Source organism: Danio rerio, chromosome 23 (assembly GCF_049306965.1).
Source record: "Danio rerio strain Tuebingen ecotype United States chromosome 23, GRCz12tu, whole genome shotgun sequence".
Lineage (NCBI taxonomy): Eukaryota > Metazoa > Chordata > Actinopteri > Cypriniformes > Danionidae > Danio > Danio rerio.
Genome location: NC_133198.1, coordinates 24,522,998 through 24,535,369, shown reverse-complemented (window position 1 = coordinate 24,535,369; position 12,372 = coordinate 24,522,998). Strand labels below are relative to the sequence as shown.

Sequence of the window (12,372 nt, the reverse complement as noted above, 5' to 3'; positions counted from 1 at the left end):
TGCATTTTAGAATTCTAAACATAGGTTTTTATCAGGATACACACACCGGCGTCCGGCGACGGCTCAGGATGCAGTTCATTTTTCAGCCGCGCCACAGAGCGCCATCTGATTAGTTTCATGTTAAATATCATTCGAATGTGCGCGTCTGGTGTGCGATACTTTAAACTGTCATGTACGCGCCGTGTCACGGCGCAGAGTGGCGCTTCTGGTGTGCGACCTGCTAGAGAGTCAGGACCTCAGTTTAACGGCTCATCTAAAAGACGGAGCTCACTGAACAGTATAGAGTCCGCATCAATACACTGGGGCGTTAGGGCCCACACAGACCACAGGTTGAGCGCACCCCTGTTGTTCTCACTAACACCACTTCCGGCAGCAACCTAGCTTTCCCATGTGGTCTCCCATCCAGTTACTGTTCAGATGCAACTCTGCTTAGCTTCAATGGGTGACCATATGAGGGTTGCAGAGAGCTAGCTGCCGGCCATTTTTTGAAGAAATATCCGAAAGCCAAAGGTCAATGCCTCAACCTACTAAGCAGTGCAGCTTTTGCAGATTGTATGAAATGATGAATGAGATAATAAAAATGTATATAAATTAGTCATCAGTCTCCATATTTACTAACAGCTTGGCAACTCCAGGTCAAATCCTCTTTTGGCGTTAAAAAATAATGTACCGATGTGTAATATTTGTTCTGAAAAAGGCATGGAAAAGGTGATTTTATTGCTAATGCATTTCTAAATGTTTTTCTTTCAGACACAATATTTCAATTATGCAATACAATTGAACAAGTTTTGCAATGGTGAATAAGCATATATACCATTAAAAAAAGCAAGTCAGCAGTTTTGTGCTTGACATCTTTTATCAGTAGGTTGACCTGCAGAACTTTCCATTTCCATCAACACTTTTACAAGACTGCACTCTCATGTTGACTTGTTTTAATTATTAAATCCACAAATTTTCAAAGCATAAAAATAGATTCAGTAGTTAAAAAACTGCCATCGTTTTTTGTTAAATAAACTTGAAAATCAGCTATTAGATTGGACTGAAGGTGTATATGAAAAAAATAGTTTGGATGTTCTGACATTGCTACTAGCAAAAAGATTCTGTGGACAGCCAAATGTTTTTGAAAGTTTTCAGAAGCTCTTTAGAAAAACTGGGATGGAGCGACACCATGGGGCTTTCAGCCTCGGGGTCTACGCAGCGTACTCTCACTGACAGAAAAATTACTTCCCTAGCTTATCAGGTCATTTTGCAGGAGGATGTAAGGTCATCTGTTTGTCAACTGGAACTCAAAAGTCAAATGATTCAACAGGACAGTGTTCTCAAGCACAAGGCTCTACATCGCCAACAAAAACAGCATCTGATGTGACCCAGTCCTGACCTCAATCTGACTGAGACGCTTTTGCTTGATCTCAGGAGAGATGTTCAAAAATACTGCTGAACTCAAGTCAATTTAGAAAGAGGAAACATTTTTTAACCCAGCCCAGTGAATCTTTATATTGTCAATCTAATAAAGATGAAATGATTTTGTGCTACTTCTTTAAGCAGATTTGTCTTTTATTGAAAATTAGATGCAATTTTTATTAATGTTGCAGAAATAAGTTGTTGCAGGGTGTGTATACTGTGTATATAAACAAAGGTGGGTTTTATTGTACAAACCAGTAATATACAAATCATAACCAATAATAGCCAGTCACTGAGCAATAGAGGAATTCATTTATTTGATGAGACTTTTCTCCATTCCATTTTTATTGACCCCTCACCAATCCCACAGCATGGTATAAACTCAATATGTTTAGGGGAGATGCCATGTTGAGCTCAAGTCATTTATAGGTTAGATTTTGTAATATTTGAGGTGTTTTGTTTTATGGAATATTTTCTTTTTCTCTTTTTTTAGATGGCACTGCCTCTTATTGAAGCCCGTTTCCACTACTGATTAAAAAAGGTAATTATTACTTTTTATCTCAAAATAATTATCAAATGACTTTTTTGCAATTTTTACATTTAAAATAAACTTGAAACTTTTTGTTATAGTGAGAATTTTGAGATATCAACTTACAATTGCAGAAAAAAATGGTCTTTGTGGTTTAGAATTTAAAAAAGCTACAAAAGTCTTTCTTACCTTCTTAAAGGTCCCATAAAGTTAAAATAAAGTTTTTTAAATGTTAGTATCAGTATTGTTTGTTTTTAGGATATCTATATGGTAGTGTGCTCCAAAGCAGTGACAAAATTTGCATTAAGAGCATATAAAATTGATAAAACCATGTAAGGGGCCGATCACACCGAACACACTTTTAGCGTTGACAGGCGCCTTTTTTGAATGATTTATTAATGGCCACAAGCGTTTTGCGTGCTGCTTATGCACCATGTGTGCCTCACATTATAACCACCTGCTATGCCTCGAAATTTTTGCTGTTGCGCGCTGAGCTCGCAGTTGAAAAACAACTCTGAGCGGAAAAACCGTGTTACATCAGTCGCGTCTCTTTTATTCTCCAATCAAATGGAAGCAGATGTGGGGTTTCTGTTGAGGTGACAGTGTTTCTGTTGTCAAGACGATTACAGAGATTTTTGAAGAGGGAGGAGAGACTAGTGGTTTCTTTTTTGAGTTGTCCGGAGCTGTATAAATCACACAATATTATTAAATATTAAAATAATACCAATATCAACAGCAACACTCGCACACAACAGGCAGCTGAATCAGTCGTTGCCTAGTGACATAAAAAGGCACACTGCGTTGCTTTTTTTGTCAACAAAAAAGGCAGTGCACCTCGTGTATTTAGAATGTAAAAGTGCATACAGTGTCATTGGCCCCTAAGGCTTATTTGTCGCTTCCGCCTAAATGGATCAACGTTTTTTTTTTTCACGTGACTCCATACTTTTTTTTCATATGTGTATTTAAGCTTTATAAGTTTCTTATCTAATCGTGACCACTCAAATGCTCTTCACATTTGGTGTGCTTGAGCTCAACTACCCTCACTGGCAGAGCGTTGATAAAGAAAATGCTATTGGCTGTTTTATAAAAAGGGGCGAGGCTACACTATGTCCCATCCTCTCTTCGTGTTTTGGTTGAGATTGTGCCAAACATCGAATAAAAATCCTGCATCTGTAATCCTAAAGTGAATCCAAAGTACAAAATATGATAATAATAATAATAATAATAGTAATAATAATAATAATAATACATTTTATTTTTAATGCACTTTTCTAAAACCCAAAGCCCTACAACAACAGAGAAATCAAACATGCAATAAAATACAAGGATACCTAGCAAAATTCTAAAATATCAACACATTAAAATTATCCAGAATCATAAAAATGATAAATTAAAATTATATTATTTAAATTATATAATTATATTATTTAAATTATAGAAATTATATCAGAAAGTGCAGATTCTGTAATCATTTACTCAACCTGATTTCTTCTGTCGAACACAAAATAAAATATCGGAACATTGGTGATAACCAACAGCTGACCAAACCTTTTCTTATGCTTCTTTAATGAAAAATCCTACAGTTGTGAGTCAAAATAAGAGTGAAGTGATGTCTGAGTTTTTGTTTTAAGGTAAACCAGCCATACATTTGCATTAAAATTGTAATTTTCATACCTCCACTTTTTCTGTTGTAAACTGCAACTTTTCCATTACTCAGCCCAGCGAAGAGAAAGTTGCCTAAGTGTTTCAGACACAGAACGTGGCAGCGCTCGGGGTTACAGAATGTTAGCAAACACTGAGCAGCGGTGTCCACACTCCCATAAACCATGATGCTAGAGAAAGCACACACACGCACACACATACATAATCAAAAGCTTTGCCTGAAAAAATAAGCAAATTAATTCAGCCTTTCTGCATCGAATTAGCAAAGTAAACAAATTTTTCCACACCAGTACAGGTACGTATATGCACAATGACTCACTTGCCATCCAATAATCCTACACAGATGGTGTTGCCGATCTTGGAAGGAACTTCAGAGGCCTGAGTTTCTTGTTCTTCCTCGGTGCTGGGCTCTGTGATATACTCCAGACAAAGCACCTGGGAACCGAGAGAGAAACTCTTGACGGAGCGTGGAGTGGGTCTGTTGAGGGAGAAAATCTCCACCTGCCCATGAGAGTCATCACCCCTACTAGCCACCTGCACAGTCGAAGAGACAACAAAAAGAAAACAAACATGAGAAAGAGGACATCCAGTGCCTCAATTCACTGAAATGGCCCTCTGAGAGGCTGCAGGCAAAAAAGCTGGAAGAAGAAAAACGTGAAAGCACAGCCATGAGATAAATGATTTATAGAACGCCTTTTGATGTGGAAGACTTGATGTTTGTTTCTAGAGCTGCCTTTCGAGAAACTTTTAATCCTGCTTCCTTCTTTCTTTTAAATGTCGATCAAGCTATTCTAACAGTGTTTTTTAGGCAGTGCTCCTGCTACCATCACTTACCTCTGCTGGAAAATCTCTGTAAGTCAAAAGAAGACTATAAGAGAAGAGTACATTTCAATGCAGGAGTTGTGATTCAGTCTGATTTGAGAGATGATTTATGGTTTGGAAAGTTTTATATTGCAAATTAAACAAGTTAGATTTCTGGGCCTGTCCTAATACTAATACTTTAGAGCAAGTGTACACAACAGAAAGTTAATTCAATTCAATTCAATAGGCTATATGCACACAGACTTTTAATGTTTAGCCAGGCAACCCAAGGGCTTCCAGTGAATTGTCTTTGCATTACAACATTGTCACGTTTAAGATCTGATTTCTTAAAAAATCTGTGATCTTCACTGCATGTTATACAATATGAAGTGGGTCTCAGATCGGACAAAAAGCACTGCATTAAATTACATTTCCCACCACCATGTCTTTAAAATATGACCGTTTATTTTACTCTAGTATTTTCAATGGAATTAGTGGTTACAACAGCCATTCATCTAATTTTACACTTGAACAACTAAATGAATGCTTAAGTCTATTTAACTGAATGTATTGTAATTAAAGTACAACATCAATGCTGTAAAAACAACCTTGTGAAATTAAAAATTTACTAATGGTAAATGAGAATATTAAACATTTCTGGAGAAGATTTGCACTTATCTAGGCCACATAACTTCTATGATAGCATGGTTTATTTGAATAAACGTGGCTTGATCTGTTTCTAGTTCACATCAAGATTCAGTTTGCAGTATTCACATTTTTTTTTTATTAAAAATTTAGAGAATAGATTGCATAACTAGACAAATACACATGTAGGTATTAGGACTAGTGCAGTAGGTGACAAGTATGAATGAGTCGTAGAATAATTCGTCCAACCTATGCATTCAAACACTGGTTCATTCAGGTTAAAAACAAATGAACATACTAATAACTACACCTGCCATATTTGCACTTCACCTCTTGTCGACATCCCTTATTTCTTCAATTTGGCTGAAATGTGAATCACTAACACTATTGTTTTGTCCAATTTTTATTTGAGTTTGAGCAGAGCTTATTTTTAATATTTTTAATACTTTGCATTTTTTATATAACAGTTTAGTAGTAATTTTTGTAACAATTCACCTAAACAGTTCATAAAAAAAACATTTGCAAATGTTTTACAAAATAAATAAAATATGCAACAATTTACCTTTGACTACCGACCTAAGTGTTATCTTTCTTGTTGTACTTACTGTACTATAAAATGTAATGAGTATTCAGAACAACGGCACTCTTGCTTGTGTGATTAAATATAAACTGAATATTGTGTATTGCTGAGGCCATAAAATTAAACTTAATATGGTGCAGCGCTTAAACCCTGCAAGGAATGATCCGTGCACTTTTTATATTGTGCCTTCGAGCAAGAGAACTATAAGTGGATAGAAAAACATCTGCTAAATGACTACTTAGTAAAATGTGATGAAACCAGCGGTGTGTGAAATTAGCATATCGTCAGTGAATTTAAACTTTGACTGTTCTCTGCTGTACTGGCCCGATGAAAGTCCTGGTCATTAGTAAACTATTGAAATGTTTATGTGGGTAATTTGTTTCCCCTCAGGTCCACCAGGGCTGAAGTGAGGAAAGTGGCCATCATCAGAGCCCTACAGAGACACACTGATGTTCCTGCACCAGTGGGAAGATTGAGTTATAAAGAAGAAAAGATGTTCTCACTGTCCAAATGTACGTACCCAGAGGTAGCCTTGAGGCAGGGATGTGCTGGCAGCAGAAAAACCAAGAAGAGCACAGTGGACTGGGTTATACAGGGCAGCCTGCAACTGCAAGAAAAAGAGAAGAGATCACTTTTGAAACTCAGCATTAAAATACGAAGCTTGGTAAGTTTAGCAAGAATTACACACACAAATTACTGTATGGAACAGTTTGTATTTGTACAAAGGTTGTGAGGTGACAAAAGGACAACACCAGTACCAGTATCACTGGGGTGAGGCTTTTTAAATTGTTAAAAAATTTTGCGCTATTTAAAGACTTTCACATTTAAATTAGTGACAACAATAGATACTCGCCCTGGTTGATGAGTCCTCAGCTTCTGAAACTACCTGTCACCTACTTACAGATAAATGATATCCGACTTTTGCTGCTGATTTGTGATGGAACATGTTTAGTTTTATGTTGTAGTGTTTTATTTTTTTCGCCAGCATAACTAAATGACAGTGGTGGTGACACGATGGGCAAGTGACTAAAGCAGTGTTGTGGCTTAATCAGGGGCGGATTTAACCAATAAGCAAGGTAAGCAGCCACTAAGGGCCTCAGGAAATTAGAGTGCCCTCTAATAAATAAATACCTAGAATTATACCAACAAATTATAAATAATACTATTTTCTTTGGTATTTTGTATGGTGAGGGTCTAAAAATATGAACTTGAATGTAATTACTACATCTGCACAAATGTGTTCCCCACCCTTAACCATGGACCAGTCCAACTGTCAAATCAGTAAAGATTCAGTTTTAAAAACGAAAGTTATTTTTATTGATTTGAAAGAAAACAAATCAAACATTTCTAAAGTTTTACAAGATGTCACAAGATGTTTCACATGTTATTATTATTTTGCATTAAGATTAAATGTAGAAAAGGAGACTAAGTGGTATAAACAAAAATAATTTAAAGTACAAAAGGTGGATTTTAGAACTTTTGGGCCCCATGGTTGGAATTGCTCAGGGCCCCCAAATCATTAAATTCACCCCTGGGCTTAATACTGTTATCACCACTATTACAGCGAGCATAATGTTTACTGAACACATACAGTGTACATACAGAACTCCCAAGATCAATCTTTCAGCCTATGCTTTTTTTAGTTAATGCATAAATTAATAAATGAACAAATATTTACTAGACTTAATAAAGCAGCTCTGTGTTTTATTGCTTTCTATAACAAAAGCTGCTTTTCCACTATCGTGCCAAACCGTTCTAAGAACACTTCGGTACGGTTACGGTTGTTTCTCCACTTGAGCCTGGAACGGCGCGGCACGATTACAAACCGTTCTCGGCCCGGAATTCTCGGCACGGTTAGACAACCGTGCTGAACTGTGCTGACAGATTCTGTGTGTTGACGTCGCGACTCGGTTGCTAAGCTACCACAGCTGGCTCAGCAGAAGCGCGCTAGTCATCAGACATCCTCAATAAACTACAGTGCATTTAATATAAAATAACGATCCAGGTCTAAACGATACAGTTTGAAAAGGGTTTTAAAACCATAGAGCAGTCTCTGGCAGAGAAGTGAATAACTCATCACATTCTAACGAAGATATTTTATTCATTAAAGTTATTATTTTATTGACTTGAATACAGACCTACTTCGCCTGCTGAATGTGAGTTTATTGCACGCAGCGCTGTATTCCACAGCACAAAACTCGCTCTGATCCGGGAGAGACATGCCAACGACTTGCGCTGCTGACTTTTTTTTCCTGCTGCGCATCGAATAAAGCGAATAAAATCACGCTTTGCATCGTCGATGTCCAAATTCCACAACAACATCACTATATCCATGGAACACGAACTTGCAGACTCTTTTAACAACGAGGAAATAATTGAAATAAAAGCCAGGACAGCTTGTTAATACCGGCGAGACCACCTGAAGGACGGCGTGTTCGTGTTGTAATGTCGGCCGTTCAAAAGACATTGCTTGAAAGCTTTACGGAGCGGCACTGTAACTGTCCAAGGTACTGTTGTATGATTTATATTATAGCATATGCACTAATAAACAAGTCAAAAGAATGAATGAATTAAATAAATATGGATTCTTAAATGTCAGTATTGTTTACTCAAAAAATATCAATACGTTTTGACAAATGTTTTATAAAAACAAAATGAGCAATTTTCATCATTTCAGCTATAGGCAATTATATGATTCAGTTATACATAAGTTATATGACATTTATGAGGCATGTAAGATGTTTCTGTGTTTTTTTTTTTTTTTTTTTGTGGTGATCTTTAATATAGCTACGCAAATATTTTCTAAAACGTCTAGCAATATTTCGCCTACAGCTTGTTAATAATGAACACAAAAATAATTATAAAAATAAAAATAAAATGATCAAAATAAAAAGATAATAAAGCAGCATTTTAGTGCTTTATATGCTTTAAATCCTGCAATATATGTGTTGTTTCATATTCGTTTTTTTCACTTGCTGCATTCGTTATTTAATGTTTGAATAGTAAAACAAATAACAACCATCGCTTAAATGGTTTCATTTTACTATCAAAATGTAGTATATTTATATCATTATCAACTTTTGATATAAATACGCAGTGTAATTTAATTAATTGTTAAAAATGAAATAATTTATGTGCTGTGTTTTTATTAGTGAAAGTGCCCGCTCACCTTTGACAAAGCCTGTCCAAAATGATATTTTTGCCACTATAATGCAAATGCACTATTATTGTTGTCTTATCATTGTTTTTTTTTCTGTTATGTTCAGAGATTTTAAATATTATTTATTTCCCCTCCAATTATTTTTAATCATCACGTTACATTTTGGTAATTTTCCCTCCAAATAAAATTTAGCCAGAGCTGCGCAACATATAAATAAATAAGGGTGCACATTTAGCACCCCTATTTGATAGAGCGGCATAACAGTGTTTAGTCACATGCTTTTGCTTTTATGAAAAATAAATAAATAAATAGTTTCGGCTCTTATTTAACTTTAATTGAACAAAGGGAGCCGTTTACATTGCGTTACCAAGGGAACTACTGATGCGTTTTGTGTAATGTTTTAAAGAGCTTTGTCGCAGCACGACAGTGGAAAATGAAACCGTATCCGTGCTGTCTGGCCCGGTTTGGCACGGAATGGAACAGTTCTGTTTAAAGAACGATTCAGCACGATAGTGGAAAAGCGGCTAAAGTCTCATTTTTCAAATTACAACAATAATTGCTACACTACTACGAGCTATTGCACCAAATACATATGAATGAACATTTCAAATCTAATCCAATCATTTATCAATATTCCAACCATGGAAAGACTGGTAGCGTTTAGTAATGTGTAAGCAATAAAGTTTCTTTATACACAGTAGTTAACATTTGAAGTGAATAAAAAAATAAATTTAAAGCTGTCCAAAGACCATAATGGGTGTTTTTTAATAGCTTTTGGGCAACTTTGATGATAATCAAAGTACTTTGGTGATGATCCACTTCAAATGTTGACTACTGTAATTTACAAAAATGTATTTTTAGATGCAAAATTGGTAAACCACTGCTTAAAGGGGACCTATGATGCAAAAATCAGTTTTATAAGGGGTTTGAACACAGTTATGTGGCAACGGTGTGTGAATATAGCCAGCATCTAATGGTAAACGATAATTATTATTATTTTTTTTATAATCACACTTGATAAAAACAGAGTGCAGAAACACGTTGACTGACATTCTTCCTTTGTATATGTTATTATTGGGGGAAAGCCACACCCATTAGTGATAATCTCTGCCGCATTAGCATAGACAGCCCTAGAATTGGAATGTCTTTATTGTCCCCAAAGGGCAATTAAGTTTACATCAATAGCAGACAGTCAACAGCAACAGGTCACACTTGACAACATAAAAGTACCAGTAAACAATAAAAAAATCATAATCAAGTTAAAAACAAACAAACAAAAAACTAATTAACATACAACTTAAAGCTTGTTAAATAACCCAACTGCAGTTGGAACAAGTTAATGCATTAATGTTGGACCTTGTCTGTCGAGAATAAGTATACCTTTTTCCTGATGGCATGATGCATAACTTTGAATAAAGTGGGAGGTTCTCAACTGCTAAAATAGACATAGCCCTCTTCATGACTCTCACCTCATACACAGAGATAACACAACTGCAAAAGTTAAAAGAGACTCAGTAAAAGAAGAATAAAATGTCCTAAGAAGAGGCCTATCCACATTAAATCCTTTCAACTTCCTCAAGTAAAGCTGGAGCCAATGGTGTAGTGGTTAGAGTGTCCACACATGGCACTCCGGTGCTCACGGCGACCCGAGTTCGATTTCCACCTCGATCCTTCCCCTTTATCTGCTCCCAACATGTTCCTGTCAATACTCTCTACTGTCCTATCCATTAAAGGTAGTAATAATAGTAGCATTAGAAATAGAGTTACGGCGAAAAATAATAAGCATCTCTCTAGCCCTGAGTGAGAAGCAGCCATCCACTATTAGTTTCTGCATCATACCTGCTGTAGATAATGTCAGCGGTAGTCTCCAAAGATTGCCTTCTTCTGAGACACTTCTTTCACATTTTCAGTTTTTCACAGAGATAACTCTAGTACTAGATGCACAGGCATTTGTAGCTCCTCCCTCTTTTGAAAAGAACACAATCTCATTTGAATTTAAAGCAACAGTTACCAAAATGACACAATTTAGATAAAAGCCTAAAAGGGATAGCTTTAAAAGAGTTATCTGTGTTGTATTTTGAGCTAAAACCTCACAAACATACTGTAGGGACATCTCTAGAAACAAAAAGGAGGCATAAAAGGAGTCACGTTTAATAAAAAGAGGGAAAAATATTAAATTTTTAAATCAATTTGCTGTTTTTCTACCATGCTGCAATATTAAAAACATTTTAAACAGTCTGTCATGTTTGTGTACTGTTGCACCCCTTTCTTTTCGGAATCCAATTTTAAACTCACTTTGTATGTCTCAGTAATTCTGCTTCTGGATAACTGTAGTGAACCATTCTGGCACAACTGCACTTTTATTCTGCATACTAACAAGAAATCAGCAAAATTTTGAGTCGGTCAACAAAAAAGTCAAGACATTATTCTGTTTACTCTCAACATAAGCATCTTGAGGCTTCATTTCATCAGAGTGTGCTTTAAAAAATAGCCTGCTTCTGACAACAGGAATACCTGATAATAATCAAAATGCCAACAAGTCACTCAAACCTTAAGCTTCTGCTCAGAGAACTGTCAGTTTGCTCAATGCATGGGTAAAAATATCATTTAAACTTAATCCTGACCAATTGTAGAATATATAGCTGTATCTGCAAGCATATTACTGGGACAAAAATGGCTGCAAAGTGAACTGAACTACATGAAAAGAAAATTTTTATTTTAGGACAGGTTCCTCATGCAACTGTGTTGAATGCACATTTTGTTCTAAAACACGATCAGTAAAGCAACAGAAGGATCAAAGAAGAAAAAATGTTTTTTTTTGCATGTTCAGAAAGCCATCCGAGAGCCAAAGGATTATCTAAACTACAGAACAGAATTACACTTTTATTTATTTATTTAGGATTGAAGGCTGTAAATGGGGCATGATAAATATGATGCGCATCTTTTGATTCCCCCTGTTTCAAAATGAGACATGCAGAAACTGCTATTCGGATTTTTGCAGTTCATTCCACATTGTTTCAGGGCAGGGAAAGCACAGACTCTACAAATCGTACACATTTTGCCATCCATGTTTTTGGCAGCAGTGGTGACACTCATTGCTGCACATTTAAAAGAACTGGTGACCGCGGCCAGCATTTGGCTTAAGAAAAAAAAATAAAAGAAGTTAATTGACTGCGGGGTGTTTTGGCTCAAATCAGACAGGCATAAGGTTGTTAAACAGCCATTACGTTCCACATGTAATTTATGCATAAGCCAGACAGACTATTATTCCAGGTTTAATCATCAGCGGCCCATATGGCTGGTGACAAATGCACCCCTGCCAACACTGTGTTAATCTTAATAAAGGGTTCACTGTTTACCACAGCAAGACAACACATCAATCAGCACGTACTGTAGTAACCTCATAGTATTTGATTACAGCCGCTTATAATTACAGTGCATCGCTATTATACGACAAAGGTTTTGAGCGTTTTGTTTTCAGCATAATAGTATGCTACAGTATGAATGAATTTTCATGTCATGGTGTATCTAATTAAGTTGAACATGGCACATAATACAGAGAAATGTAGCATGCTTCGGGGCAACTATTAAAGA

At 36.1% G+C, this 12,372-nt stretch overlaps 1 protein-coding gene across 18 annotated transcripts in view; it reads right to left on the bottom strand.

Annotated features, from left to right (window-relative positions):
- Nucleotides 1-12,372, bottom strand: part of arhgef10lb (Rho guanine nucleotide exchange factor (GEF) 10-like b) — a 99,953-nt gene that overhangs the window by 10,438 nt on the left and 77,143 nt on the right. For all 18 annotated transcript variants that reach the window (XM_073938949.1, XM_073938947.1, XM_073938940.1 and 15 more), the window contains 3 exons: nt 6,139-6,225; nt 3,912-4,126; nt 3,605-3,762 (listed from right to left, as the gene is read on the bottom strand). In XM_073938949.1, the coding sequence (XP_073795050.1) occupies nt 3,605-3,762; nt 3,912-4,126; nt 6,139-6,225 (460 nt within the window). The remainder of the gene's footprint in view (nt 1-3,604; nt 3,763-3,911; nt 4,127-6,138; nt 6,226-12,372) is intronic.